This window comes from Lissotriton helveticus, chromosome 2_1, assembly GCF_964261635.1.
Source record: "Lissotriton helveticus chromosome 2_1, aLisHel1.1, whole genome shotgun sequence".
Classification (NCBI taxonomy): Eukaryota; Metazoa; Chordata; class Amphibia; order Caudata; family Salamandridae; genus Lissotriton; species Lissotriton helveticus.
Genome location: NC_136059.1, coordinates 981,524,517 through 981,552,266, shown reverse-complemented (window position 1 = coordinate 981,552,266; position 27,750 = coordinate 981,524,517). Strand labels below are relative to the sequence as shown.

The 27,750-nt window shown below is 46.6% G+C and overlaps 1 protein-coding gene across 1 annotated transcript in view; it reads left to right on the top strand.

The window, feature by feature from the left end:
• The window catches only part of DOCK8 (dedicator of cytokinesis 8), a 765,653-nt gene that overhangs the window by 683,257 nt on the left and 54,646 nt on the right, over positions 1 to 27,750 (top strand). Inside the window, exon 38 of the mRNA XM_078675733.1 lies at positions 21,095 to 21,195. Coding sequence (XP_078531859.1) covers positions 21,095 to 21,195 — 101 coding nt within the window. The remainder of the gene's footprint in view (positions 1 to 21,094; positions 21,196 to 27,750) is intronic.

The window sequence follows — 27,750 nt, the reverse complement described above, 5'->3', positions numbered from 1 at the left end:
TAACCACACATACAAATACATTGGAACTTGAACCAGGACCAGGCAGAACCTGGACACAACGAGAACACACGAATTGCAACACAACCAATGTGGTTTATCTCATCACGTGTCCTTGTGATTTGCGATACGTGGGCATGACTGGGAGGAAGGTAAAACAGAGAATCTGCGAGCATCGCTCGAATATCAGATGCAAAAAATCCACCACGAAAATGAGTAAACATTTCCTGGAACACAACCACACTACCAACGACATGCACTGGACAATAATAGAGCACATTGGAAGTGGTAATAACATCAATCGCCGTCTGTTCGAAAAAGAACAAAGATGGGTCTATAGACTTGGGACCCACCTCCAGGGGCTGAATGATGATATTCCTTGGAACTCTGTCCTGAATTAATCCTGAACGGTGGCTCATTATTATGGATCACGCCTAGATTGTAACTGTTAATATTCTATCCCTAAACGCAATCTGCAGGTAATTTAATAATGGACAATGCGCCCCTACATTCTGCCACCAGAAAATCCAGAACCCTGACGTGTGTCTGATAGCGTCTTATGTAGTCTTAATGAATGCATTCCTTTGTCACAACATCATGACTAAATCCGAAATTATTGCCATTGCTGTGTGTTAGACAGTTGCGGAAACTCGCTGCAGTCACACGGCATGGCTTGAATCACGAGTTGCCATTAACAACGACGCCACCGGCGCCTATTGGCCGAACGCACATGACGCCAGAGCGCACTGATTGGTCCTTCCTCACGCACTGACGCAGACCGACCGCTCCCACCCGGAAGCAGGATAACGCAGTGTTTACTTAACGGCCTCACTGCCTCGAGCGGACATCTTCGGGGTCCAGCAGAGGGTCGCTACAGGTATACCACGGGTGCCGAGCGTCGAGGGCGTGAGTACATCAAGCCGAAAATCTTCCGCCTTTCACTGAGCTAAGTACCGATCTGAGTCGCGCAATTGCCTGATTTCATTTTATTTTATTTCTGACGATTGCAGGGTGTGCCAATTACGCCTCCACCCCCCTCCTGTGACCCATGGTGTGAAACCATCACACTATCAAAGTGAGAAATTACCCTTATTTTAACTATCAGCACGATTTTGATCGCGCCGACATTTTAGGTTGATAGCGTTTTTTAACCCACGACCCCCTGTAAATATCACGCGTTGTACATAGCACGTATAGCACTTAGCACTAGCTACTCATAACGCTCTATACTCTGGGGACCAAGGTGGTGTTAACTATACTGTTATTCAACCACAGGATGTCTCTGATACCACCAACTGGAGCACAATGGACTGCTAATAGGCGATCATCAATACAACTGATTGTTTGTTCTGTCTTTTTGTTTGTCCTCGTTGGTTTTTCTCCTAACAGGTGCAGAAACCGTAAAATTGGAAGCCTCCTAAACCAGGAGTTATTAGAAAGACAGCTTTTCTTTCTAATTTTCTTGCACTTTTTCACTATTTATTTTCACTTTCACGTCCCTAGGTAAGGGTGGACCTTAGAGAGTCCATACCGCCAGGGTTTATCTACACCAAGTCCTGAAGAATGCCAGGTAAATTTACACCGTTTCGTGGCTGAAACATGTCGACTGACTTAGGAAACTACCACTTGAATAATTGTGGACATATTTCCTACACATCATTTTATTTATAAGTCCTTAGTGATCCTAATAAAATTAATTTTGATACACTACAGACTTTTTTTAAACCTCACTTCACTCACTTAATACTCTTTGCACAGCACTGTCCTTACCCACCAACCCGCTCCGCAGTAGATCTGGCTTTGCAGCACACAGAGGGGATGCTAGGTCCCCTCTGTGGGGCCCGATGATGAAGCATGTCATCACTAGGTGGTGAGTGAGGGCTTTCTTTAAAACGCCTTAAGTGAAGTCGTTTCTTTGCTCCTTACTGATGGTCTCTATAATTGCCTTGGAATACTCTTGTTTTGTTTACTAGATTGATACTGGGGTGTAAGAGTATCCTACTACCCTGCCTCTCCTTTTGTTTTGATATAATGATAATCAATGGTCATGATAGACCAGGACCGAGGCGCAATATGAGGCTTACCACGATGGATAGTATTTTAAGTCCCAATCCACCACAGGTGTACACTGCTATACCCACCCTGGGACCTCAGTGGAAGCACTTGGAGACTGACAAGTGACAAGCAGAGACCAACAGCAGGGTGCAGTTGCCACTAATCAGCTGGGGAGTTACACGGAAGGCATCTGCTGTAAAGCAAAATCCCTCCATGTAACTATTAACCCCTTCCACGCTCATGACGAGCTGGGCTCGTCATGAAGTAGCCTGCTGCTACGCTGATGACGAGCCCAGCTCGTCATGAAAGCATGAGGATCCCGGAATCCCAGCACAGCAGGGGAATTCCCATAGCATTCAAGTGGTTAAAAAGGTTTCATTCATAGCAGCACAGAAAAATGTCCTACACAGAAGATAACTCCAAATCAACTGCATTGCTGAGTCCCTTGATCAACATTCTCATGGAATGCAGAACACAGTGCAAACCAAAACACCAGCATGTGCATTAGAGTTGGAATAATGTGCATACAACAGCATATTGCAGCTTCTTGTATCCCTATAGCTTGAACAGGAGGTAGGCCTTATGAACCGTGGAGTCCACTTCTTTGTCCACTGTACAAGAGGGAGCAGGTCCAGTCCTTCAAGTCTCCTCTCAGGTCAAAGACAGTAGGCCCAGTCCTCTTCTGATCGTCTGCAGGTACAGAAAGTGTTCTGAAATGGGTACATAGAGGTGCCTCATTTATGCCAAGCACTCCTGGGCACATCGTAACCAATGGGTAAAAGTTTCAAGGGGTAACTCAACCATATTCTTTAGCAGTTCCTGTTTTTCCCGAATGCAAACAAACCCAAAATGTGATGTGTCAGCATTTTAAAGATGGTGAAAGTCTTTGGCCTCACTAAACTTGAGCTCTGAAGGCTGGGTGGGCTGTGTTGAGTGTACTGTGGTAATATTAGTGTCCTCCCACATCGAACACTACAATCCAGTTTGAGACAGGTACTGTACCTACAACAAACCCAGGGATATAATTCAGGTAAGACAAAAGCAGGCTCCTCCAGTAACCAGACTGTGGATACACAAGAATTGTCTTGATGCCCTGTTCTCTCCCTTTAAAGTGTGTCTCAAATGTTACATGCCGCTCAACAGACCTACAAGCAGGATCTGACACTATAGAGGCAAAAGGGATGCAAAAGTTCAGCCTATTGTTTGCCTCTGGAAGGCATTTTATACCTTTTCACACCCATTTGAGGCTTCACACAGGCTGACAGCTGGCAGAGACTTAAACCAATTAGCCTTGTGACAATTCAGTCAGGTAAAGGCTAAGGGTCTGGAAGTTACTTTTCCTTAATATTTATTAAAAGTCCAACTTCACCATTGAATTGGATTTTTAATAGCTATAAAAAATAGTGGTTTAATTATTTGCATAGCTGGCCCCATTCCCGAGGTACAGCATTAGCATTTTAAACTATAATCTGTTTTTCTACAGAGTACAAGTAGGCCTGCCTCCGTGAAAATAGCTTTTAAGACCTTGTGACTGTAGGGACACGGCAATATTATTTTATTTATGCATTTAAATAGCATGCTACCTACTTGGTGGGCTACAAGGCTCACATAGGGGTGACTTACTAATATTTAAAAGGGAGGTTTGTATCTGTCAAAACAATTTATTTTGACAGTGCATGTTTTGCACGGTTATACTTAGGCTACAGTCAGAGACCTGAATCCGTGTTTGCACTGCCACTATAGTGTATGGCACAGTATGTGGTGCAGTCCACAAGTGCCAAATTAATTTCCAAGCCCTGGGGTACATTTTGTACAAAATACTATGGACCAGTGCTTAATTTGAGCAAGCTGTTTACAGTGCTCGGCACCAGCACCTAATTCTATTACATTAAAAATTACTAATACCTGCCATACATGCCATTCTTTCAGCTTTGGGGACCTGGAATAGTCTGAATTGCCACACTTATAGGAGTGCAATGGTTAGTATTTGTGGTGGTCTTTGCATTGGTAATGCTGTCAGGAGCAATAGGTTGTGCAAGCTGCAATGGTCTCCTGATAAGGCTGTTGGCACTTACGTTTTTTCCGTGACTTACGTAACGGGAACTGTAGGCTAGTTCAATATACCAAATAGGAGTGTGCCTATTCAACCATTTTTAAAAGGGGATTGCTAGCACTGTGATGCCGTTCAGTAGAGGAAAAATACACAGTGTACTAAAGCCAGCAGAAATATAGGGTCCAGCAAAAGGTGAGAAATCGGGGGTGATCCTCAGAAAAGGTGGATTTCCTACAATGACAATTAAATTGTATTAAAAAAAGATTATTTCTGTTTTGAGTGTCTCGTCTTACTTCACCTCACATCTTCTGCTTCCATGTTCTTTTAATTGCCCCTCTCTCTACTGATCTCTATCTACATCTATATGTATCTTCTTGATCTCCCTAGCTCAACTCTGTTCACCTCACCTTTCGCTAAATACACCTCTCTTTGCCCTCACATCTCACAACCTCTATCTCATGACTTCGCCTCTCTCTGTCATTCTTTGTGCCTACCTCTACATCTGTACCTCTGTACTCCTTTCTGCAGTAATTCTCCTTACCTCGCCTCTCATTCTCTACACTCTATATAGGTCACCTCTATTTACTTATCACTCAGCCCTCTCTCTACCTATTTGCTGTCTACTACAACTCGCTGCTGTTTTCCATCTCACCTATCTGTTTCTCTACTCTATCTTCTTCACCTCTTTCAATGTCACATCTCTTTACCATACCTCTCTGTCTCTCTCCTTCTTTCTGTATCACACCTCTTTGTACTTCTCTCCCAGCCCTCTTTGTACCGCATAACTCTTTACCTCACCTCTCAACTCCTATTCTCTGTCTCATATTTTTCTCACTACATCATCTCTTTCTACCCACCTATCTTTATCTCTTTAACTACCCAATCTTCCAGTTTACCTCACCTTTCATTGCTGTCTCACCTCTCCATATCCCCTCTACCTTTTTCTATGTCTGCTCCCTCTGCCTCACGTCACACTACCTTAATACTTTTTCACTATCTCTTTTTCTCTACCACTATTTTTCTTTCTATCATAACCACCACTCTCATATCGCTATCTGTACCTCCTTTATTTAAACTCACTCTCAATAATTTACCTCTGCCCTTCTCATATTACACATCTCTCTGCCTCCCCTCCCAGGCTCTGCCTCTTTCTCTGGGGTGGCAAAGTGAGCTAAAGAATGATGATGGATTCAACCCAGATCTGTGGGTCATGGGGTGAGTGTCTGAAAAGTTACAGCGCTCAGTCCATCATCTCCTCGTGTTTGCTTTGTTCGCCCTAAGTTGGCAGGGTATGCCCAGACGTGGGTCCCTTGCTCAGTTTGCCACTGGATTCAAGCTAGCCTGGATGATGAGTGGTGTTACTCCAAAACTGGTCCCAGGATGCTTGTTTCTGGTTCAGGGAACACCTGGCTTGGCAGTTCGGGCTGGACTGTTCCCATGAGGAACAGGGTCAAGACTGATTTGCATATGGCCGGGTGTGAACTGGGTTGGAGAAGTGAGCTAAAGAATGATAATGGATGCAACCCAGATCTGTAACATGTGGTGAGTGGCTGAAAAGTTTCAGCGTTCCGTCCATTATCTCCTTGTGTTCACCATCTGGCTCTCTTTCTCTCTCTCTACCTCTGTATCTACATCACCTCTCTTTTTTCTACCTCGCCTCTTTCAACTTCACCTTTCTCTCTACACCTCATCTCTCTTGCTACCCTTCATCTCTTTCTCTACGTTTCCTGCTGCCTCACTGCTTTTGCGCCTCTCTATACCACTCTCTAAACCTTGCCTCTGTAACTTCCTACATGAACCTTTCTGCCTCTACCTCGCTTTTACTTACCTCTATTTCTACCGTACCTCTTTCTCTACTTCACCCCTTGGTGTAACGCACATCGCTCCTTCCCTCAACATTCCTTCTCCTGTATTGGGGTGTCTTTCATAGATTTACATGCCTGAAGCATTCCCCGTCGTCTGAGTGGGAGTCCCACGGTACATAAAAAAGCAATAATTTGCATATAAGAAACCAAAACCCTTGGTAATAACCAACCAGGAAGTAAAGTAGCCCTAAGCTACAGTGTAAAAAACGTCCGCACTCATGACTATCCTAGTCATTTTGTATAGACCAAAAAGCAGCCAATCAGGCATCAGCACCCACCAGAATGTTCTCCCCAGAGGCTCAGGCTCTCAGATTTTCTACCGCACTCGTGTGAAGGGAGTCTCCCTGAGCTCTGCTCAGTACTTCTCAACCTGACTGGTTTTCTACCTATTTTTGGAATGTCCTGACTGGTTTTCTACCTATTTTTGGAATGTCTTCTTCAAAATCTCTCTTCAGATCATGTAAGTCTTGTGGGAAGCTTAGGCTTTTTAAAGAAGATCCCCACAAAAAAATGCATTTATTGCCTGTATCCAGACCATGCGGTAAAGGATTGTAAGATCTGTAGAACCTTTCCTCAGAAGACCCTCAGAGACAGGGAAGGTCGTCTACTACTATGGTTGCAGAAGATCAAGGATCAGGATAATCCTCTATCTGAGGTAGGAAGTTTGGCTTTGGGGTCTACTATTTCTTCCAGAAAGAGGAAAATTGAGGAAGAGGTATCTTCTCCTGGGGCTAAGGTGTTGAGAAAAGCTAAGGATTCAAGCTTGCCTTCCTCCTCCACCGCAAAAAAGGCTTCTCCACCTTCAAAATCCGGACTTAATACGCCCCCGTGAAAGTCTGCTAAGTCTTTAACATCTAAAAGACTGTCACAGAAAACTTTGCCTCAGAAAAAGACCTCGTCGACGACTGGATCGTCAACGGCTTCTCCGTCGACGGTTTCCGTCTACGATGTTTCTTCCACGTCGACGGTTCCTTTCTCATCGCCAAGACCTAAGATGATAATGTCATCGGCTTCCTCACCGTCGACGATGGTCTTAGTTTCAGTTAAGGCCCATCTCGTCGACGAAGATACTGCCATCAAGCGTCGACGCTCCTTCGTCATCAAAGACAAAAAGGATGTCGTCGACAAGCGCATCGTCGACGAAGCTTAGCCCGTCGACAAAAGTCATCCCGTCGACGGGTTCCTCGTCAACGGAGATCACCTTGCCATCGATGACCTCACTGTCGACGAGAACTCCATCGTCGTCGACGGCTGCGTTGTCGACAAGAATTCCACCGTCGTCGTCAGCTGCATCGTCGACGAAAACTTCACCGTTGACGGCTATGTCGTCGACGAAGACTACATCATCGTCGAAGACTTCGTCGACAAAGATTGCCTCGTCGTCGAAAACATCGTCGACATAGTTAGCCCCGTCGATGAAGATCATTGTTTCATCGTCGGCCACAGTTCGTACAATATCCCCGTTGACGATATCGTCTACGGTTTGTCCGTTGACACCTCTCCTTTCTTCATGCACAGATTTGCAGGTTTGGTCTGCTGCTCCGTCTGCTGCCTCCTTTACCTCTCCGTTTATAGGGCTTTCCTTATTCCAAAGAAGAGGCTCTTCTCTAACTGTTCTATCACCGTTGAAATTTCCTGAGCAGCTTCTAGATTCAGAAGAGGAGGAGGATGGACAATCTGATGAAGATGACAGATTCCGGGCGGCCAGAAGTCCTTCAGAACTGCTGATAAAGTTTCAGGAGGACGATCAGGTTGAAGAACGGCTTCCTGAGTCTATAGATCAAACCCCTCCTACGGTGCCAACAACACCGATGCCGTTGGATCTCCTTAACAATCTGCAATATATGTTGAACGACTATTACCGCCGGTTCCCTCCATCTGAATCAGCGGAGTCGCTTCCTGCAACACCAATGCCTCAAACACCTACTTCAACCTTAAGAATCCAAGACAATCTTCTCCAACACCAGCACCTGACGTACGTTCCACAATTCCGCCTTCTCCGGCACAATTTCACCATACGCAGGGAGATATAACCACTGATGATGACAAAGAGGAAGGAGAGGTGGATGATAAATCTGTACTGTCGGTGTGGGACGATTACCAGGCGCAAACCCCATCACCTACTGCTCATCATACTGCGGACTCTCCACCTGTGGACATTGGGGGATTCCATCTCATAATGGAAAGAGCAACAATAAGGTTTCAAATTGCTAGGATGATTGATTTTTGTATGACTTTAAAGATCAGACACAAAGACATGTAAAAACAATCCCAATAATAGATTTTATTTGGAAGGAGGGCTTTAAAATCATGTCGACTCCAAACTCTTTACCCGCAGTCTTACCTCGTGTAGACAAAAAGTATATAGCGCCTCACACATCACCTGCATGCCTTATAGGCAAGCTAAGACAGAGTCGGTTGTCACTCAAGCAGCCCAGAGACGAGCCAGAAACCCGTCCTCACAAGTGACCGCTCCACCTGACAGAGATGGCAGACGTCTGGACTCCATTGGCAAAAAGGTGTCGACAATAGCTGCAACTACAATCCGTGCGGCAAACTCCCTAGCAATGCTAGGGAGATATGATAGACAGATGTGGTCGGATATTTCACCATATCTTGAAAAGCTTCCGGAATCAGAAAGATCAGAAGCTAAGAAAGTATTACATGAAGGAGAGTGCGCTTCTGCGGAGATGATTGATGCAGCCGTAGATGTGGCATCTACAGGCTTCCGACAATTGGCAGGTGCAGCAGTACTGAGGAGACAGGTTGGCTGAAGTCAACATCCTTCCGCCAGGAGGTCCAGGCAAAAATAATAGATATGCCTTACGATGGAGAATTTCTCTTTGGCCAGCACATTGATGAGGCCTTGCAGGCCATAAAGAAAGATACTGAAACGCAAGGTCACTGGGAAACCTGCAGTTTCGAAAATTGTCCTTTCGGGGTGCCAAAGGACGTGGGTCCTATTCTAATAGAGGGAGCTACTCCCAACAACGCTCGTACCAATCTTCACAGGGTACCCAGCGATACCAGCCGTATAAGCAACAAACATACGGACAGCGATACAACAACTTTTCGCAAGGAAAAAGAAAGTCCTCTTATCGGGGACGGGATTCTTCCAAAAGGCAATAAGACCTGCCACCTGCCACCACCTCTGCCCATACCAGGGTCAAAAGTTGGAGGAAGAATATCCCATTACTACTCAAATTGGGCCAAAATTACTACGGACAAATGGGTCCTGGATGTAGTGGCCAGAGGACACGCTTTAGAATTTCTCAAATCCCCTCCAAATTCACCTCCAAAAGGTCCTCCACCGGCTCACCTCAAGGAGCTGTTCTCCCAAATAAATATAATGATTCGGAAAGGTGCAATCGAAAAAGTTCCTCAATTGCAGAAAGGGAGAGGTTTCTATTCGAGGTTCTTCCTCATACGAAAAAAGTCAGGGGAATGGTGCCCTATCCTCGACCTGCGTGCCCTCAACAAATACCTCAAGAAACTGTCCTTCCGGATGTTAACACTTCAAGAAATCCTCCAGCTTCTTTCCAAGGGCGATCACATGGCCACCCTCGACCTTCAGGATGCTTACTTTCATGTACCCATCCTCCCCAGACACAGGAAATTCTTAAAGTTCAGAGTGGCTGGCAGGGATTTTCAATTCAAGGTTCTCCCATTTGGGCTTCGTTCACCACCCCGAGTGTTCACAAAGATATTAGCTCCAGTGGCGGCACATCTTCGCTTGGAAGGCATTCAATTTTTCCCGTACTTAGACGATTGCCTTATCAAGGCCAATTCTTTGGGAGCAGCAAGAGTACATGTTCAAAGATGCCTGTCGCTTTTCCAGTCTCTTGGACTCTCAATCAATTTCAAGAAATCCCATCTTGTTCCATCACAGAGGGTATTGTTTCTGGGAGCCACATTAGACACTCGGCTCACTCAAGCCTTTGTCTCAAAAGAAAGACAACTCAAGATTTGCAACATGGCCCTCAGCTTGCGGCAAAAAGAGTACGTTTCAGTACAAATGTTCAAGTCATTCCTAAGGATGCTATCATCCTGCATCCCTCTCATACCCAACTGCCGTTTTCGGATAAGACCTTTCCAAGAGGAACTCAACCTCCAATGGGTGCAGGTTTTGGGGTCGTTTGACGACAGGATCACCATAACCTACCGCATGAGAGAAGCTTTTCCTTTATGGGTTCAAAAGAAAAACCTACAAGTAGGGCGTTCATTCCTGGTGGAAGTTCCAAGGTGTACTATCACCACGGATGCTTCCCTGGAAGGAAGGGGGGCACATCAAAAGATATGGCACATAAATCTGCTAGAGTTGAGAACAATTTTTCTGGCCTTGAAGTCCTTTCGAACAGTAATACAAGGATCCACAGTTCTAATCACGTCAGACAATACAACCAGAATGCATTACTTAAACAAACAAGGGGGCAACAAATCGGCCTGTCTTTCTCAGCAGGCCCAGGAGATTTGGAGTTGGGCTCTAGATCACAGGATAAATCTTTCTGCAGTGCACCTTCCAGGAATGTCCAATGTGTTAGCGGACTCTCTCAGCAGAACTACAGCGTCCAATCACGAGTGGGAAATCAATCAACCGACTCTGGACAGAGTCTTTCGAGAGTGCGGTCATCCCGACCTGGACTTATTTGCAAAGAATCAGAACCGCAAATGCCTACACTTTGCAAGCTGGATTCCCCACAAGAACTCTTGCGGGGATGCACTTTTGATATACTGGTCTCAGATATATGCATACGCCTTTCCGCCGATTCCTTTGGTTCCCAGGGTCATTCGGAAAATGAAACAGCAACCATGTCGTCTCATCCTCATTGCACCCAGGTGGCCTTGCCAATATTGGTTCACCGAACTTCTACTTCTCTCGGAGTGCAATCCCATTCAACTTCAACTAATACCGAATATTCTGACAACGCAGAGGGGTCAAATTTGTCATCCTGACCCAGCGGCCTTGAAATTAGCAGCTTGGCTCCTCAACACGTTGAGTTCGCCCATCTAGATATCCCAGAGGATTGTCAAAAAGTTTTAGCCAATGCTAGAGCGCCTGCTACTATTACGGCATACAAACTTAAATGGAAAAGGTTTTGTGCCTGGTGTCTCACAGCCAATTTACATCCACTCCATGCTAAACCAGACAGATCTTACCGTTCTTTCTTCAATTGGCTCTATCTGGCTTGTCTCATGCCACACTGAAGGTGTTTTTGGCAGCCATTTCCAGGTTCCGTCCAGATGGCTCTAATTCTCTGTACTCCACAAGAATAATTCAACAATTCTTCAAAGGTCCGAATGTTCCCTCCTGTCCGGCGTCCACCTCCTTCCTGGTACTTGAATGTGGTGCTCTCCCAACTCATGCGCCACCCCTTTGAACCTATTCATAAGGTGGATTTCAAATTTCTTTCCTGGAAGGTTTCTCTTCTTCTAGCACTGACATCGGCACGTAGAGTCAGTGACATTCAAGCATTTACCATCAAGTCTCCGTTTTTACAATTCACTTCAAATTCAGTGGTGCTTCGTACCAATCCAAGCTACATGCCTAAAGTTCCATCCGACTTTCATCTTAACGAGACAGTAATTCTAAAAACATTCTTTCCTAAACGGTAGCGGAGAAGGCCTTGCATTCCCTTGACATCAGAAGATGTCTCAAATTCTATCTTCAACTAACTGCTACATTGCGTAAGACAGACCAGTTATTTGTAGCATATGGAAGGATACATCAGGGATACGCTGTATCTAAACAGACCATAGCCCGCTGGGTGTCCTCAGCAATCTGTCTATGTCATCAGCAAGCAGGAAGGCCATTGCAATCATTGCCAAGGGTGCATTCTACGAGAGCGGTCTCCTCCTCGACAGCCCTTTTTGCTGGAGTGCCTCTCCATCACATCTGCAGAGCTTGGTCCAGCAAGCATACCTTCACCAAGCACTACTGCTTAGATGCTGCCAGCGATGCAGATACTTCAGTGGGACGAGCAGTGCTTCGCAATCTTTTTAAATAAGGTGAGCCTCTGTTCTCCCTCCTTATCTATGCTCTTTTAGACGCTTATTTTACATGTGATTCTTGTTTGCAAAGCATGAGTATGCACTATGATACAAGGAGCGTCTATGAGCAGGATGGTGTGTACTGCTAACTACTCTGATTCAGGCAAGTGAATCTTTGAAAGACGTCCCAATACTGGAGAACAACAAGAGTTACTTACCTGGAATCTGTGGTTCTCCAGTATTGGTGTCTTACATAGATTCACATGCACCCGCCCACCTCCCCTCAGAGGCTCCTCAGGCGATAGCGTTGGTTTCACTCCTGTGCGAGAAAATCTGAGAGCCTGAGCCTCTGGGGAGAACATTCTGGTGGGTGCTGACGCCTGATTGGCTGCAGTTTGGTCTATACAAAGTGACTAGGATAGTCATGAGTGTGGAAGTTTTTTACACTGTAGCTTAGGGCTACTTTACTTCCTGGTTGGTTATTACCAAGGGTTTTGGTTTCTTATATGCTAATTATTGCTTTTTTATGTACCGTCGGACTCCCACTCCGACGACGGGGAATGATTCAAGCATGTGAATCTATGAAAGACACCAATACTGGAGAACCACAGATTATAGGTAAGTAATTATTGTTCTTCCCCATCTCTAGCTACCTTTACAACTTAACCATACTCTAACTTTCTACATATCTATTTACCTCCCTTTCCCTTGCTGTCTCTTCCTCTTTGAACCGCTTCTAGTTTCTAAGCAACAGATTAATTATTTTCATTGCATTACTCTTCCAATCACGCTCCCATCATAAAACTCAAGTAAAAACAAATGAAGCAAACAAGCTAAGGAAGGTAGCATTGCATATTGACCCAGCATCCTGGTTCCAGGGCAATACCTTTTGAATAAACCTGATAATATCCAATAAACAATATATTTCCACAGTCCGGTATTCAGTCAACACAATTGATTTTTTAACCATCCATAGCAAATAATTTTGAGGGAAATTTCATACAGCTCAAACCAAGATATTCATGTTGAATATTCCTTTGCTATAACTAATCATATTATTCCTGAAGGTACAAATTTCACTTCAGTGTCCTAGTTCAGGACTTTTTAAACAGAATATGCCACCACTAATGTAAAGCAGTATGAAAGCTACCTTTGAGAAAAATCCTACAGGGTACCAACATGCCTATCTGGTTGTAATATAAACTCTTTATTAGGAAGTAACCCATGTAGCCCAAATAAAGAGAATCTTATTAGGTCAAGCTGTTCATTCATCCATCTAGAGAAACAAATTCTATATAGTTAATAGTCTTGAGGAAATTGTTATCTATAAAGCATTCTACAAACAGTCTTGGGGGAAATGGTTGTGCAGAAAGTCTTTTATAAAACAATATTGCAGTTTTTGGATTGCTTTTACAGGCATCATTTTCCTTGGTCTTTTGGTATATTTTATGGAAAGTACTATTAGTAAAGTGATAGTTGGATGACTTGATGTATCATGCTACCTTTAATTTTGCTACAATGAGAATGTATCTCAATGCACAGATTTAGCGCCTTGCTACCAGACAGTTCCAGAGCAAAAATGTAAAGATATTTTAACACCGTAAATAAACATACAATTATATTATTTAGCAAAAATATTGCTTGTATCACTTATTCTGCATGAACCGCACATAGTACAAGTGGTTGTGTTGACCGAGTGCTTGTGTGTGACTTAAGAATAGATCACTATTCTAGCAATGCTTTCTGATTGTATCATGAAACCACTCGTTTAATGTTGGTGAAGGTAGAACTGCAAGTGGGCAATGCACTGTTGAGGCAAATGATCCAGAGTGCAAATGTTCAGATTACTCTAAAAAACACTGTTCTCATGGTGTGTCATTTAAAAGCAATGTCATGAGGTTTTAATTTTGAGTAATAGGAGGAGGAGCTTGGCGGGCATCCATGATGGCCGCGTGAGCACAGTGCTCTCCGGACCCCCGCCACTCCCGGCATGATATCCTGAACATATCCTGATTAATTACGAGGACTCTTGTAGAGGAACCTGGGCTGATCTTAATGCCGTTTTTGGATTTCGAATTGAACCAGGAGCACCGAAGATACGTCGACTCGAACTTTCGGGGCCCGCCCCGGTGGTGCGCCCGGGTCTTGGTGAGGCTCTGTTGCCGTGTCTGAGTTGAACAACAGCGGCAGGGGGATTCGACTTGTGGGTCCCCCTCTTAACTTTCGATTTCGATTTTGCCTCAGACTACATCTTCCGGCGGAGGTGTCTGGCCGTTGTTGGATCCAGCGACGCGAGGTTGCTGTTGCACCTTTTGCCTGCTTCGCATCCTTCCAGGCCGGTTCACACCTCGATGTGCCCTCGCTGCTGATTTTTGGCTCCGGCGCCCTGTCCTCCTGCGGCCATTTTCACCAGGTCGCGGGGGTCCCTTGGGGACGCGGTCTCCGTCATGTCTGGCAGAGGGGACCAAGAGAGGCGGAAGACCAAGACGCCCCTGCGCGGGGGCCCGGTCCAGTCTAACATCATGGACCGGTACACGCAATCGAAGGGGTCCCCTGGAGCCGCCTTGCCTGGCCCGAGTGCAGTTGGGCACCCTTTGGAGGCTTCGGCGGAGCCGTCCCTGCAGGACATCATGGGCGCCATTTCTGGCATGAGAGAAACCATCGGCCAACAGTATGAAGCTCTGGCCCACAAAATAGATACTGTGGCCATCGATGTGAACTTGATTCGGGCCGACCTATCTAAAACCAATGAGAAGGTGAAGTCATTGGATCTCAAGTCATCTAGCCTCACGGCCGACGTCTCGGAGATACAGACGGAGATTGGCAACCTCAGAAAGGTGAATGATTTCATGACTCGGCGCTTGGAGGATTTTGAAAACAGAGCACGGCGTTGCAACGTGCGTGTGGTTGGCGTTCCGGAAAATCCTGACCCACATTCTGTTGATCTCCTGGTTGAGGACTTGATACAAAACTACCTTTCTCCATCTGGATTGAGCAAATTCTTTGCGGTGGAACGTGCCCATCGTGTTCCGGGTGGCCAGGGCAAGCCGGGCGCCCCGCCGAGGCCCATTGTTGCAAAACTTTCATTATAGGGACTGAGACGCTATCCTGCAGGCCTCGCGAGTTAAGGGCCCGGTGGCCTTCGAGAATGCCATGGTGAACTTTTACCCGGACTTCTCACAGCTTGTGCAGAGACAACGTATGGGCTTCCGTGGAGTCAAGAAGCGTCTTCGGGACTTGGGACTGCGATACGCCATGCTTTTTCCTACCAGGCTGCGAGTTGAGTACAATGAACGGACCCTTTTCTTTGATCGGCCTGCTTCGGTAAATGACTGGCTGGACTCTCTGCCGGACCGGCCTAACTGGACTGAGCCCACCGAACACCCGGGTGGTGCCGAGGGTGGTGTAGAGAGCTGAACTTATTGTCTATGCCCCTGTTTCCGTGCCATGTGAATTCTCCCAGGGTTCCATACTTGAGTGCCTCTATTTTCTGTGTGTTCTCTTCTCCCTTTAGCTCTGTCGGGGTGGCGGGTGGGACGGGGCCTTTCCTCCTCCGGGGTCTTTTTGTAGAACGGGGGGTTTTGGGCGACAGGCACACTGCATGTTGGGGTGGCTTTTTAGCTTACTGCAGAGGTGCAGGGTGGGGGGTGGTTTCTTGGATGTTGGGGGGTGGGTTGGTGGGGTGTTTGAGGTTCGTGTTTTGTTTTTTCAAGGCGACTCTATCTTGCTAGTGGAATTTTTCATGTCATGCTCAATGGGGGATGGTTCCTGCATCACTCTGTGGGATGGGGGGTAGCGGGTTGAGGTTTATTTCGTGGAATGTCAATGGTCTGGGGGATCGTATAAAAAGGGGGGTGGTGTTGCGATGCCTGCGACGTTTGTCTCCCGATATTGTTTTTCTGCAGGAGACCCATCTAGTGGGTAATACTTGTTGTGCAATGAATAGGTGGGGCTATCGCCTTGTCGCGCACTCAGGGTTTACTACGGGTTCCAGGGGGGTGGGCATCCTTGTCCGTGCTTCCCTTCCCCTTGCGATAGATGATGTGATCCTTGATGATCGGGGGCGTTATGCCGTCCTCGTGGGACGATATGAGGGCCGGACCCTTTCTCTGTTCGCCGTCTACGTGCCCCCTGGCCTGCAGACCTCTACCTTCTCCGATTTGGGCCGAGTGCTGTTGGGCCTCCCTGATGGCGCTCTTCTCATGGCTGTTGACTTTAACTCTGTGTTCTCCGGTCTGAGTGATCGTTACCCCCTAGGGACACTCCTTTGGCCCAACTGTGGCTGGGTGGTTTTTTGGATACTTTTGGTTTGGTGGACTGTTGGAGACTTATGCACCCCACTCAGCTTCAATATACTTTCCATTTTGGGGCCCATGGGAGTCTGTCTAGACTGGATTACTTCCTAATGCCAGCTGCACAGTCATCGGCTGTCCGGCAGATTAGACACCTTCCCCGGGGCATCTCGGACCATTCTCCGCTCTGGCTTTGCTTTGATGTGGGGGTGGAGGCGGCGGGCCGGGTGGCTCCTATCAACCCTTGGTACCTGACCACCCCTGAGACCCGTGGTCTATTGATTAAGTCCCTGGACAATTATTTTCTAGACAACGAGGGGTCCGTCTCCTCTGCGGTGTCCCTATGGGAGGCTTTTAAGACAGTGATTCGTGGGCAGGCCCTGTCTCTCATTGCTGAAACCAAAAAGGCGAGGAATCGGGAGGTGGTGGATCTTGAGATGGAAATACTTGAGATGGAGGCTGACCTGGAATCGACTGTTACTCCTGGCAAACTCCATGCCCTGGGTCTGAAGCAGTTTGCCTATAAGTCTCTGGTCACAGATGCGGCTAAAATGATGTTTCGAGAGCAACAGGGTCGTTTGTATGATGTTGGGGACAAAGCGGGTAAATTGCTTGCCTGGTTGGATAAGAAGGAGAGGGCGAATCGAGTGGTGCCGGTGATTCAGACTTCGAATGGTGTGAGAGTGACGGACCCAGTAGAAATAGTGGAATGTTTTGCGGACTACTTTCGTGCAGTTTATTCCCCTGTGTCAGAACGGGATGCAGACGACTCTCGCCTCTTGCGGCGTGATATAGCTTTGCCCTGCCTCTCCGATTTGGAGCAGGTCTCTATGGAGGCCCCGTTCTCTACGGACGAAATAGCGACTGCCATTCGCTCTCTCCGTTCGGGCAAGGCTTTGGGCCCGAACGGATTGCCAATCGAGTTGTACAAACTGCGTCCTGATAAGTTTGCGCCCTATCTTCGAACAATGTTTTTGGAGTCCCGTGAGCAGGGTGCTCTCCCCTATGACCAGCGCCTGGCTACGATCGTGGTCATTCCTAAAGAGGGTAAGCCCCGGGATCTTTGTTCGTCATATAGACCCATCTCCCTGTTAAATGTTGAGCCCAAGGTTCTTGCCAAGCTCTTGGCTACTCGCCTCCTGACGGTCATTAGTGACTTGATTCATCCGGACCAATCCGGTTTTATCCCGCACCGTAACACAGCTCTTAATCTGCGTCGCCTCCACGGAGCCATTGCGAGGGCGGGGCTTCTGATGGAGCCGGCCATTTTGGCTTCGTTGGACGCCTCGATGGCCTTTGATACGATAGAGTGGCCCTATCTTTGGGCAGCTCTTGAGAAGTTTGGTTTAGGCCCGGGGTTTATTGGATGGGTGAAGCTGCTATACACCGACCCCCTGGCGCAGGTTGTGGTTAACGGTCGAGTTTCTGTTCCCTTTTCCCTCAGTAGGGGGACCATACAGGGGTGCCCCTTGTCTCCGCTACTTTTTGCTCTCGCGTTAGAGCCGCTGGCTGCGTGGCTTCGATGGGAGCCTTCTCTCAAGGGGATACGTTGGTCCCCAGATTTTGAGGACCGCGTTTCGCTTTACGCGGACGACATTCTTCTTTACCTTACTTCCCCGTGTAAATCTTTAAATGTTTTATTCGACGTTCTCACCTCGTTTGGTAAAAATTCTGGTTTGATTATCAACTGGGCTAAGTCCTGTGTTTATGTTCTCTCGGGTGTTCTGCCCCCGTTGCCGAATAGATTTCCTATCCAGGTTGTTCAGGCTGGCTTCAAATATCTGGGGATTTTTATTACACTTGATTCGTCGCTCCGGTTTGAACGTAATCTCCTTCCCCCGCTTCTTAGACTGAGGCTGGACGTGGCTCGCTGGCGTAAATTGCCTCTGTCTCCGCTGGGCAGAGCTGCCCTCTGCAAGATGATGTCCTTGCCGCGATTCCTTTACGCACTCCAGAATTCCTATGATGACATCCCGCTACCTATTTTCGAGAGGTCGAGAGTCTACAAAGGCAGCTGATTTGGGACGGGCGTCCACGTATCGCCCTTGCGAAGCTTACCATCCCTTGGTATGACGGGGGCATAGCACTTCCTGATATCAGGAGATATTATTGGGCTACCCAACTGTCTGCCATTAACCACTCAATGTACTCCCCGGGTCGGGATCCGGACTTTGAAATGGATAGACTCCAACTGCCGGGAGGGGACTTTAATAGAGCGCTTTACTCCAGGTCGGCTGGGCGCCATCTTACGGGACCGACCAGGATTGCGGTTAGTGTGTGGCGCGCTGCGAATGTAAGCCTTGGATGGGAGGATCGCATGACACTGACGACTCCGCTTTATGCATCCGAGCGTCTGGGATGTCTTTGGACGACGAAGGGTTTTGACCGCTGGGATATGATTGGAATAAGTAGAGTGGGTGACGTATGTACGAATGGAGTGGTGAAGTCCTTCGAGGCCCTTCGGAATGATTATGACTTGAGTGATAGGGAATTTTTTAGATATTTGCAGGTCCGCCATGCCCTTGCTTCTGTTCTGACTTCTGGTGCCGCCATCCCTGAGTCCTCCCCCCTCGAAGATCGTATCCTGGACGGCCACCTCCCCGATAGCACTATCTCCTTGATCTACAAGAAGCTGATTCACAATCGCGCTGACTTGCTTGTCCGACTTAGGGAGGCTTGGGTCGGCGACGGGCTGGAATTGGATGACGAGGATTGGCAGTCGGCACTATCCTCGCCGAAAGAGGTCGCCATTCCTGCCCGTCTCCGTCGGGTTCAGCTCAAGATCCTCCACCGGGTGTATGTTACTGGTCCTCGTTTGGTTGTGATGGGTTTTTCCCCGGATGGTTTATGCAAGCGTGGATGCGTGCTACATTTCTTCACATTATCTGGGAGTGCCCGAGGGTGGCTGCCTACTGGACTGAGGTACTTGCAGTGATGGCTGATGTAACGGGCATTGCCCTAGTGCCTGAGGCCCGGAGATGCCTGTTGAACGTGTGGGAACCTACCGACTATTCCCCTGTTGTGGGAACCTACCGACTATTCGGTGGCCCAGACCAGATGGGCGACCCTGGGATATATGGTTGCGAAGCGGGACATAGCGCAACTCTTGGGCTCGCACAGGCCCCCCACTGCCTCTGTGTGGGAGGAAAACATGGACTGGTCTATGTTCCGCGAAAAGACGGTCTATACAGCCAGGGGCAGACCTAGGGCATGGACGAAGATCTGGAGTCAGTGGAACGCCTATCGCGGAGATATTTGTGCTGCTCCATTGGTTGAACCCCCCGATGTTACCTTATCGCCCTAGGCTGGCGTTCCTGAAATTCGTATACTGTCCTTTGATTTGCCTGTCCTCCCCGCTGCCCCCCCCACCCTGCTTTGTCCTACTGATTATGATTTCATATTCCTGATTAGTGGGGTTCCCCTCCTCCTTCTGGGCTGACTCCGTTTATTATGCATTCGCCTTTCTTGTTGTTTGTTGTTTTTTTGGTGTGTATAAAAAAGAAAAATATATATCAACAACGAGAGAGGTAGGGAGAATCAGAGACACTCTCTTACACCCCAGTTAAGTATCAAACAACAAAAGAAGAGAGGTCCGGTCACGCACAAAGCTACCAGATATTTGAGCAAAGAGATAAGTGGGTAATTTTGATCACAGTCACTCTATTTGAGTAGGAAAGCCCTCACACACCGACCTGGTCAGTGTCATGCTTCATCATCGGGCCCCACCGAAGAGACCGAGTGTCTCTTCGGTGTGCTGCGACGCCAGAAAGACTGCGGAGCTGGTCGTGTGGGGAGGACGTGTTGTGGAAATTGTAAAATTAAAAGTGACTAAGGGTATCAAAAAAACTTTTAATGAGTGATCCCTAAGACACGTGTAAGTGGTATATGTGTCTGAATTTAAGGGCCAAGGTTTTTAGGATTTTGGTTAAATTCAGCTAAATACCACGAGTTTTAAAATTAATCAGTCAACATGTTTCTGCCTTACTTGTTATTCACCATGGCATTCTTCAGGACTATACCCCGGCGGTATGGACACTCTAATAGTCCACCCTGACCTGGGGACGTGAAGGTGAAAAAGGAAAAGTGAAAAAGTGCTTAAAAATTAGAAGAGCAGATTGCTCATTCCAAAAAAAACCAAATTCAGGGGTGTATCAGCACTTTTAAAACAGGGCGCTACTAGCACCATGGGTCTCGGGAGGAGGATTGGAGCGCGCTTGGCACATCGCCCTCAGCGCTCACAACCCGCTTGTCAACCTGCAAGATTCCTCTAAACCGGACCCCGACGATCCATTGGTTGAACCCCCCGATGTTACCTTATCGCCCTAGGCTGGCGTTCCTGAAATTCGTATACTGTCCTTTGATTTGCCTGTCCTCCCCGCTGCCCCCCCCCACCCTGCTTTGTCCTACTGATTATGATTTCATATTCCTGATTAGTGGGGTTCCCCTCCTCCTTCTGGGCTGACTCCGTTTATTATGCATTCGCCTTTCTTGTTGTTTGTTGTTTTTTTGGTGTGTATAAAAAAGAAAAATGCCTTATCTTGTTTTATACTTTGGGCGACATTTTGTATCCGATCTGTCCCTGACCTCCGGAGTGACCGCAAGTGTTTTTCCCACATTGTGCCTTGATTTTAGCGGCCAGCCCGCGAGGTTGTAGGCCCGTCTCTGTAACCCTGATTTTGTTGCTCAATAAAAGTTTTTAACCAAAAAAAAAAAAAAAAAGTTTTGAGTAATAATAGGTTTTTGCCTTATGCACGTTTCCTTGTAAAACCAATATATGCTTGCGGGCCATTACATAATTTCTGTTTCAAACATTTGCATTTATGTATTGAATTTTTAATTTGCAGGTTGAGGAGCTGCTATGTAATCTTAACAGCATCTTGTCAGATACAGTGAAAATGAGGGAGTTCCAGGAAGACCCGGAGATGCTAATGGATTTAATGTACAGGTAAATGAAACCCGAATATCCTACAGATGTAAATGTTCAGGTTTTCAAAAGGGTTGAGAGCAGTGAAAAAAAACTCCATTAAATAAACAATTAGGCCTCATATTTGCAAGAATATCTACCTACAAAAGAAGTTTGCCTGTGAAGACTTGCAAATCCAGTCATGTTCCACCACTGCTAATTCGAAAATTAGAGATGTGTTTTATAAAATGATTGTCGGTCTAAGTTGTAGTAAAAAACCTGTAAATAGAAAATAATCTATCTGTTTATATAGATGGCTATATATTGTTTGTTATTTGTTTTTGAATATATTATCATTTTGCACATTGTATTTCACTACCTCCTGACATAAGTATAAAATCCAAATCAGGCAGTGAGTGACGAGTTAATAAGTGAGTGATCACTGAACCAAGTTTCTATTTCTGCAGACTTGATTATGTGCAGTGAGCATCATTAACAAATAACAAACAATTTGTATAAAAATAATATGTAAAAATATCATTTCAAATGGTTTGTGCCTCTTTTGAATAAATGGGCACTGTATTTGAAACCATTGTGTTATTTCTCCTGGCAGAGAATTTCTAACTAACATCTTCCCAGTTTGAAAATATTTCCAGCTATTCACAAAATCGCTTGGTTTGCAACAGCAAAATAGTGTTTTGCCATCTATTAAAGCCATTTTGTGAATCAGTCCATCAGGTTAGAGAAAACGGACTCTTCAAGCACAAAACATTACCAAAGGACTCTACCTAGTCTGAGGTGAAGACAGCAAAGTAGGACTTAATTTATCAATTGTCCTGCTAAACTGTCAGTGATGATGGACCATTAGAATCAGCTAATCCATCGGCAGCCATCTTGCAGCAGTGTTAGCATTTGCCAGCACTTTGAACTTTGGCTCTTCCTAACCCAAAAACCTGTAGGATATTGACTTGCTCTTGCGATCCTTCTGAATCTTTACTCACCCTACTTGATATACTCTCTCACAGCCATCCAATTTCATTGTTCTCTCAATGTAGCCAACTGATCTCCCTCACTCTCTTGCATATATATGCAAGTTTATCAATAGCTTGTTTAAACATCTTATTTAAAAAAGATTCAGACATCCCAGGGCTGCCAGTAAGCCACGATCTGCATTTGAGTCACTAAATCTGGAGCAAATTACCATTCACACTCCCAAGGCCTTTACCTACTAGTAACATTCATCATTTCAACCCAACGGGACTCCAATATCTCCTATTTTGGTCTCTGGTTTATGACCAACTCTACCCTTACCCTTCGCACACATAATCTAGACTGTTTTCCTTCATTCCCACCTGATTATCTCTTCCATCTATTCTTACTTGACCCATCTAGTGGCCTTCCTCATTTTGACATGGATCCACTGACAATAACTGACAACACTCTGGAAAAAGCAGGAAGATATGCTTATAAAATTAAGTACCCCCCCAAATCTAAGAATTTAATTCATAGACTCCGCAAGCTCATCCAGAAATTCTTATCTCTGACCTATTTCTGCATGAATAAGGGTATTATTTTAAGTGACATGATCCTTTATATGTAAAGAAGAGCACAGTGGAAAAAAGTATTTCTCTCACTGCTCTCCAACTCTCCATCCAGGAAAACTCCTCAAGGGATAAGACTCTCGGTAGCCCCCTTAGCGGTTTACAAAGCAGAAGCAACCACCTCCATTTACAACAATGGAACTATCCTCATCCAATCATCAGATCGTAACCTTGAAATATTTTAGGACTTTTACCCGCTCATCATGGAAGCTGTAGTTAGTGACCTATCCACCACCTCTCAACTCCTTCCCAACCTGGCATGCAATAAATACTCATCTACATCTCCGGGGGGTCCGAGCCCCACTGTACCAATCACCATACCATACCACATCCCACACCCAGAGCTCCTGAGTCACACAGCCATGGATATCACCACCTCCCCCCGACTAAACCTCTGACCTCCTCCATGCCTCAAGTAAGGACACTCCTAATATCTGAACCCACTATCCCACTCAGCAACATGTCCTAGCTCCTCCTCTTTCCACGATCTCGAGTTCCCCTCCACGCATCTTTCAGCCTCCTGCCACCTCCGACTCAACTCACCCTCTCTTAAACCCCACCATACCACAGGCATCAATACCCCCGCCTCCAGGGCCCTACAACGTACTCCCACACCTCATTATCTTCCAAACTGAATGAGGTTACACAAAACCTACAACAACTCAAGGTTGACTTACAAAGCCTTACACACATCACAATTCAATCCACTAATAATCGCTGGCCTTCAGGAATCCGAGATCGATTCATTAAAATCAGGACCAACCTCCTCTTCTTGCCTCCAATTCACTTCCCAACTAACGTGATCTCACCCTTTTCGAAATCTGCAGACCTGAGTTGGAGAACACTACCCTACGCCAATGCACCCTCTAGGCCCATTAGACTAAAAGGCTCAGATTCACTATCCAACGCAGATATCCATTCCCTCCTCCTATCAGTTAACACATCTCACTTTGAGATCATAACAAATCAGGGTCAAATTCAATCCATCCTTATGAACCCACACACAGAATCTAAGCTCAACCACAGAGCGATATAAACAAGAACGACCTTAAGCAAGTTATCCTTACTCAGACTACCCCAGCTATTGCCAAATCCCATTTGAAATGTATGCTTTTCAATTGCAGATCGGCTGCTAGACATGCAACGGACCTTGATGACCTTCTCGCTCTTGGCGGTGGCCTCCATATCCTATCAGAAACCTTGCTAAATGCTTCCTCTGCTCCTATCCTTGATGTACTAGTTCCTCCTAGTTACATCATCACTAAATTAGATAGATCCATTCGACCAGGTGGAGGCATTGCATGTAGTCTCCGTAACAGCCTTTCAGCCAAACAGGCCACAATCCCCTGTTCAATTGTCATGCAAATACCTTTGCATCAATATAGCCTGCAATAACAGATAAATATGCAAACTACACAAAATATTCCATCCACCTGGAATCTTCCTTGGAGACTTCAACATTCACTTAAATGATTTGAATTACCCTGTAGTTAACAGCCTAAAAAACATTCTTGCTGACCTTAACCTGACACAAATCTGTGACAGACCCACACTCAACAGGGGAGTGACCTTAGACCTTCTCATTACGAAGGCTAACTCTATTCAACTGGAATATATCCTCTCCTGTGACTGGCCTGACCACTACTGTATCTCATTCTTTATCTCTGAACCCCTAAGAATAAATACTTCTCAAGTAACAAACCCCAAAATATGGAACAGAAGCATGAGAAACATCCACCTTAATGATTTTACATCCCTCAGTAACAACATCCGACCACCTCCTGATGACATGTTTGATGTCCAGGATCTTACAAACCATTACACTAGCTTCATTAAGAATATTCTAGACTCAATATCACCCCTTGGTGTTGAAAATTAGTACGTTTTGGTGAACATTATCTGCGCCATCTTGCCTCTTCCCCTGATGCCACACTTTTGTCGTGCGCGCCCGCCATTTTTTTAAGATGCCCCGATCAGAACGAACCCTTTTGCATGCCGCTGGCCCCTGGCATAGCCCTTCGCCTTCACTAAGCCTGCACGCTGACCACCCCCTGCTTGCACCTGCCTTGAGTCATAAACCCCTCTTCGGCGCTGCTCTGCCCCAGGCCCTCATCCTGTTCCCAGCGCGACACCTCCCTGCTTCCCTTTCATGATCTCCGGCCCTTAGACGCAAACCCCCTTTTTCCCTGTGTGCCCGTTTTGTCTTCCCCGTTCCCAGGCCGACACCCAGCTCTGCCGATACCATTCCTTGCCCCTCCCCGTACAATAGAAAGCTTCCCCCATCAAAGGATCCCCGGGTTGATCAAAGCCCCCACTCCATGAGATCCGATCAAACCCCCCACATTCCGTGAATCGGCGGAATATCCAGCTGCGTGATACTCATCACCTGTTGTGACTAGGGTGGGGACTTCGACTGTAAATGTGTGTGGGTACGGGCCCAAAGGGGATTTCCGGGAATGTCTTTTCCATACATCAAAGCTTTAACATGAATGTGTAATCTACAATAAAGTCATAAAACAGTGTATAAGAGGCCAGGCCTCAGAAATGTATCTAGAGCACCTCAGAACGATACCTTCTGCCGGTTTTGTTGTGTTCTCCTCCGGAGAAAATAAAAACCTTGTTTCCTGCTTTCCAGTCTCCAGCGCCTGCCTCTTCATTGATTAAATAACTAGAGGGTCATAGAGGCAATACCGCCGGGCAAATATCGATTGTCCCCGACCCGACTCAGTTTTGAACAATTGGCGTCCCAAGCGTGGGGCCCATCAGCGACTCGTGGATCCAGTGGGAGAGGTCCCGACGACAGAGTGAACGACTGCAACGATCGGGAGAGCTCTTGCCCAATAGACCCTCGTCTGGCAGCCGATCATCCGAACTTCACTAGTTCCGAACAGACCTCTCTCGAGTGATCCACGGTCCTGACTGGGGACCATCAGGAGTGCCGTGAGAAATACGAGAAAAAGAGGACGATCGGGCGCTGGATTCGGAAGACAAGAAACTGTCCACATGGTCCGGGTAAGGTCGTGTAATCACGACAAGTTGCGAAATGATTGCTTGATTGTTTGATTGTTTAAAAATACTAGTATTGCTCTTTATTTATTTGGAGATTCACTGTCTACAAACGGAGAAACAACGGGCTCTCTCTTTGCAAGCAGTGGAGGATAGGTAGGGCAGCAGCCGTGCTTATTTTTTCTCCCCCACTCAATAATTACTTGAAACTGAACTGTTGTTCGCAAAACTATTGTTTCCTGGAGATTCCCTGTCTGCAAACAGGGAAGAGACCACCCTTTTTGCAGATAGTGAAAAGGGTAGGTAACGCAGATCTTTGCGGACCTACTCATTCTCCCCATTGTTATTTATTGGTCTTTTTGTTATTTTTTGATCCATGAGGTATTCACTGCCTGCAAACAACGTTGAATAGAAATATTCTGTCCAGTCTTTGCACCTAGTGATAAGATAGGCAGTGCTGACTTTTTAGTCCCTCGTTACGAGCCGTCATGTCTGTCTTCTCCCCACTGATTAATAGCCTGTTTAGCCCGGACCGTGTATTAGAGGTGGACCATATAGCCCCACTAGAAGGCACCCCTAATAAGGACATGTTCATAAACTATGGATTAGTCACCATAGCCTATAATAAATTGTGGCACAGGTATACCGAAGAGAGTCAAGACAAACAGTGGCCACTGGCAGGATCCTTTGACCTTGATAAAATAGAAACGTTAGAAATAGCCCTTCGAAATAATAAGACAACGCCAATTATGCTCGACAGTCTCGGTATGTGGCGCAGAGAGGCTGTGCAACGACAGAGAAAAGACGAGGACAAACCAAGTAGAGAAATATACCGACAGGACAACCCCAGGACACCGCTACCCACAACTTATCCCCCGACACTATGCAAAAGACGACCAGACTTAGGGCCAGACCAATGCGCTTTTTGTAGGTATGTCGGACACTGGAAAGCCCAATGCCCGACTCTACTGAGCATGAGTAAAGGCAAAGGGCCGACAGGAACGACAGACCGGCAGTACGAGAAAAAGCGCGAGACAAAGAAGAACCCGACTTACACAGACAGACCAGACAGAACCACCACGTTTGATTATGCCCGATGGCACAGATTTCGCCAGGACAATTTCAGCGGCATGCTCAAGTTCTCCTAGGTCGGGCAACGTCAAGACGGGAACCCAGCCTCGTTTCAAATTCACAGACGGAAAGAGATAATTATGACCAATAACTGTTTTATATTCGTCTTGGGTCTTTGTATGTCGTACTTGTACTGTCCCCCGTCTGAGTTTGTGTGTATGTAATGTACAAATCTGCGTCATCCCTCTACACGTGTTTCCGTGTTACTCAACCTCTGTTAGCAGAAACTTAGCATAAAAGCAACCTGGAAAGAAAGAAATGGTAAAACAAAATCCGTAGACCATTAATGAACTTGAACTTTTAATTTAGCACAACAAACAAGGAATAATAACGGTAAACTGTAGAAAATGAAAGTCAAACAGAACATTCGCCCCCCCCATTCTGGAACCTTCCAAAGTAGGGCAGGGTTACGGCTACGCCCAACCAACGGCAACCCATATAAGGCGGGCCCGGCCGCCAACTCTTGGTCAGGAAATCTTAACGTATGGGGGAGCCGGAGGAGAGGCAGGAGCCAGCAGCCTGGGCAGTTGTAGGTAGTCCCGCCACATGTCTCCTCAGCCAGCCGCAACGGGCCTGGATAGACTTAAGTAGTCCCGCCACATGTCCAGAGAAGAACGAGGCACCTCTTTCTTTTCCCTTCCGTAACAGCCGCAGCAGCTCTGGACGGCGGGATGTCCTGCACGTACCTCCACAACAATTTGTCCAAGTTGGGCTGGGAGGGAGAGGCGACGCGGACGAGCCTCTCCCACCTCCACCGATAGGAGGTCTCCCAGCCCCCGGCCCGACGCCGAACACCCCCAGTCAGGCGATGGTGCCAATACTTCCACAGCACCGAACACACCATGGTGGCACCCCAGTA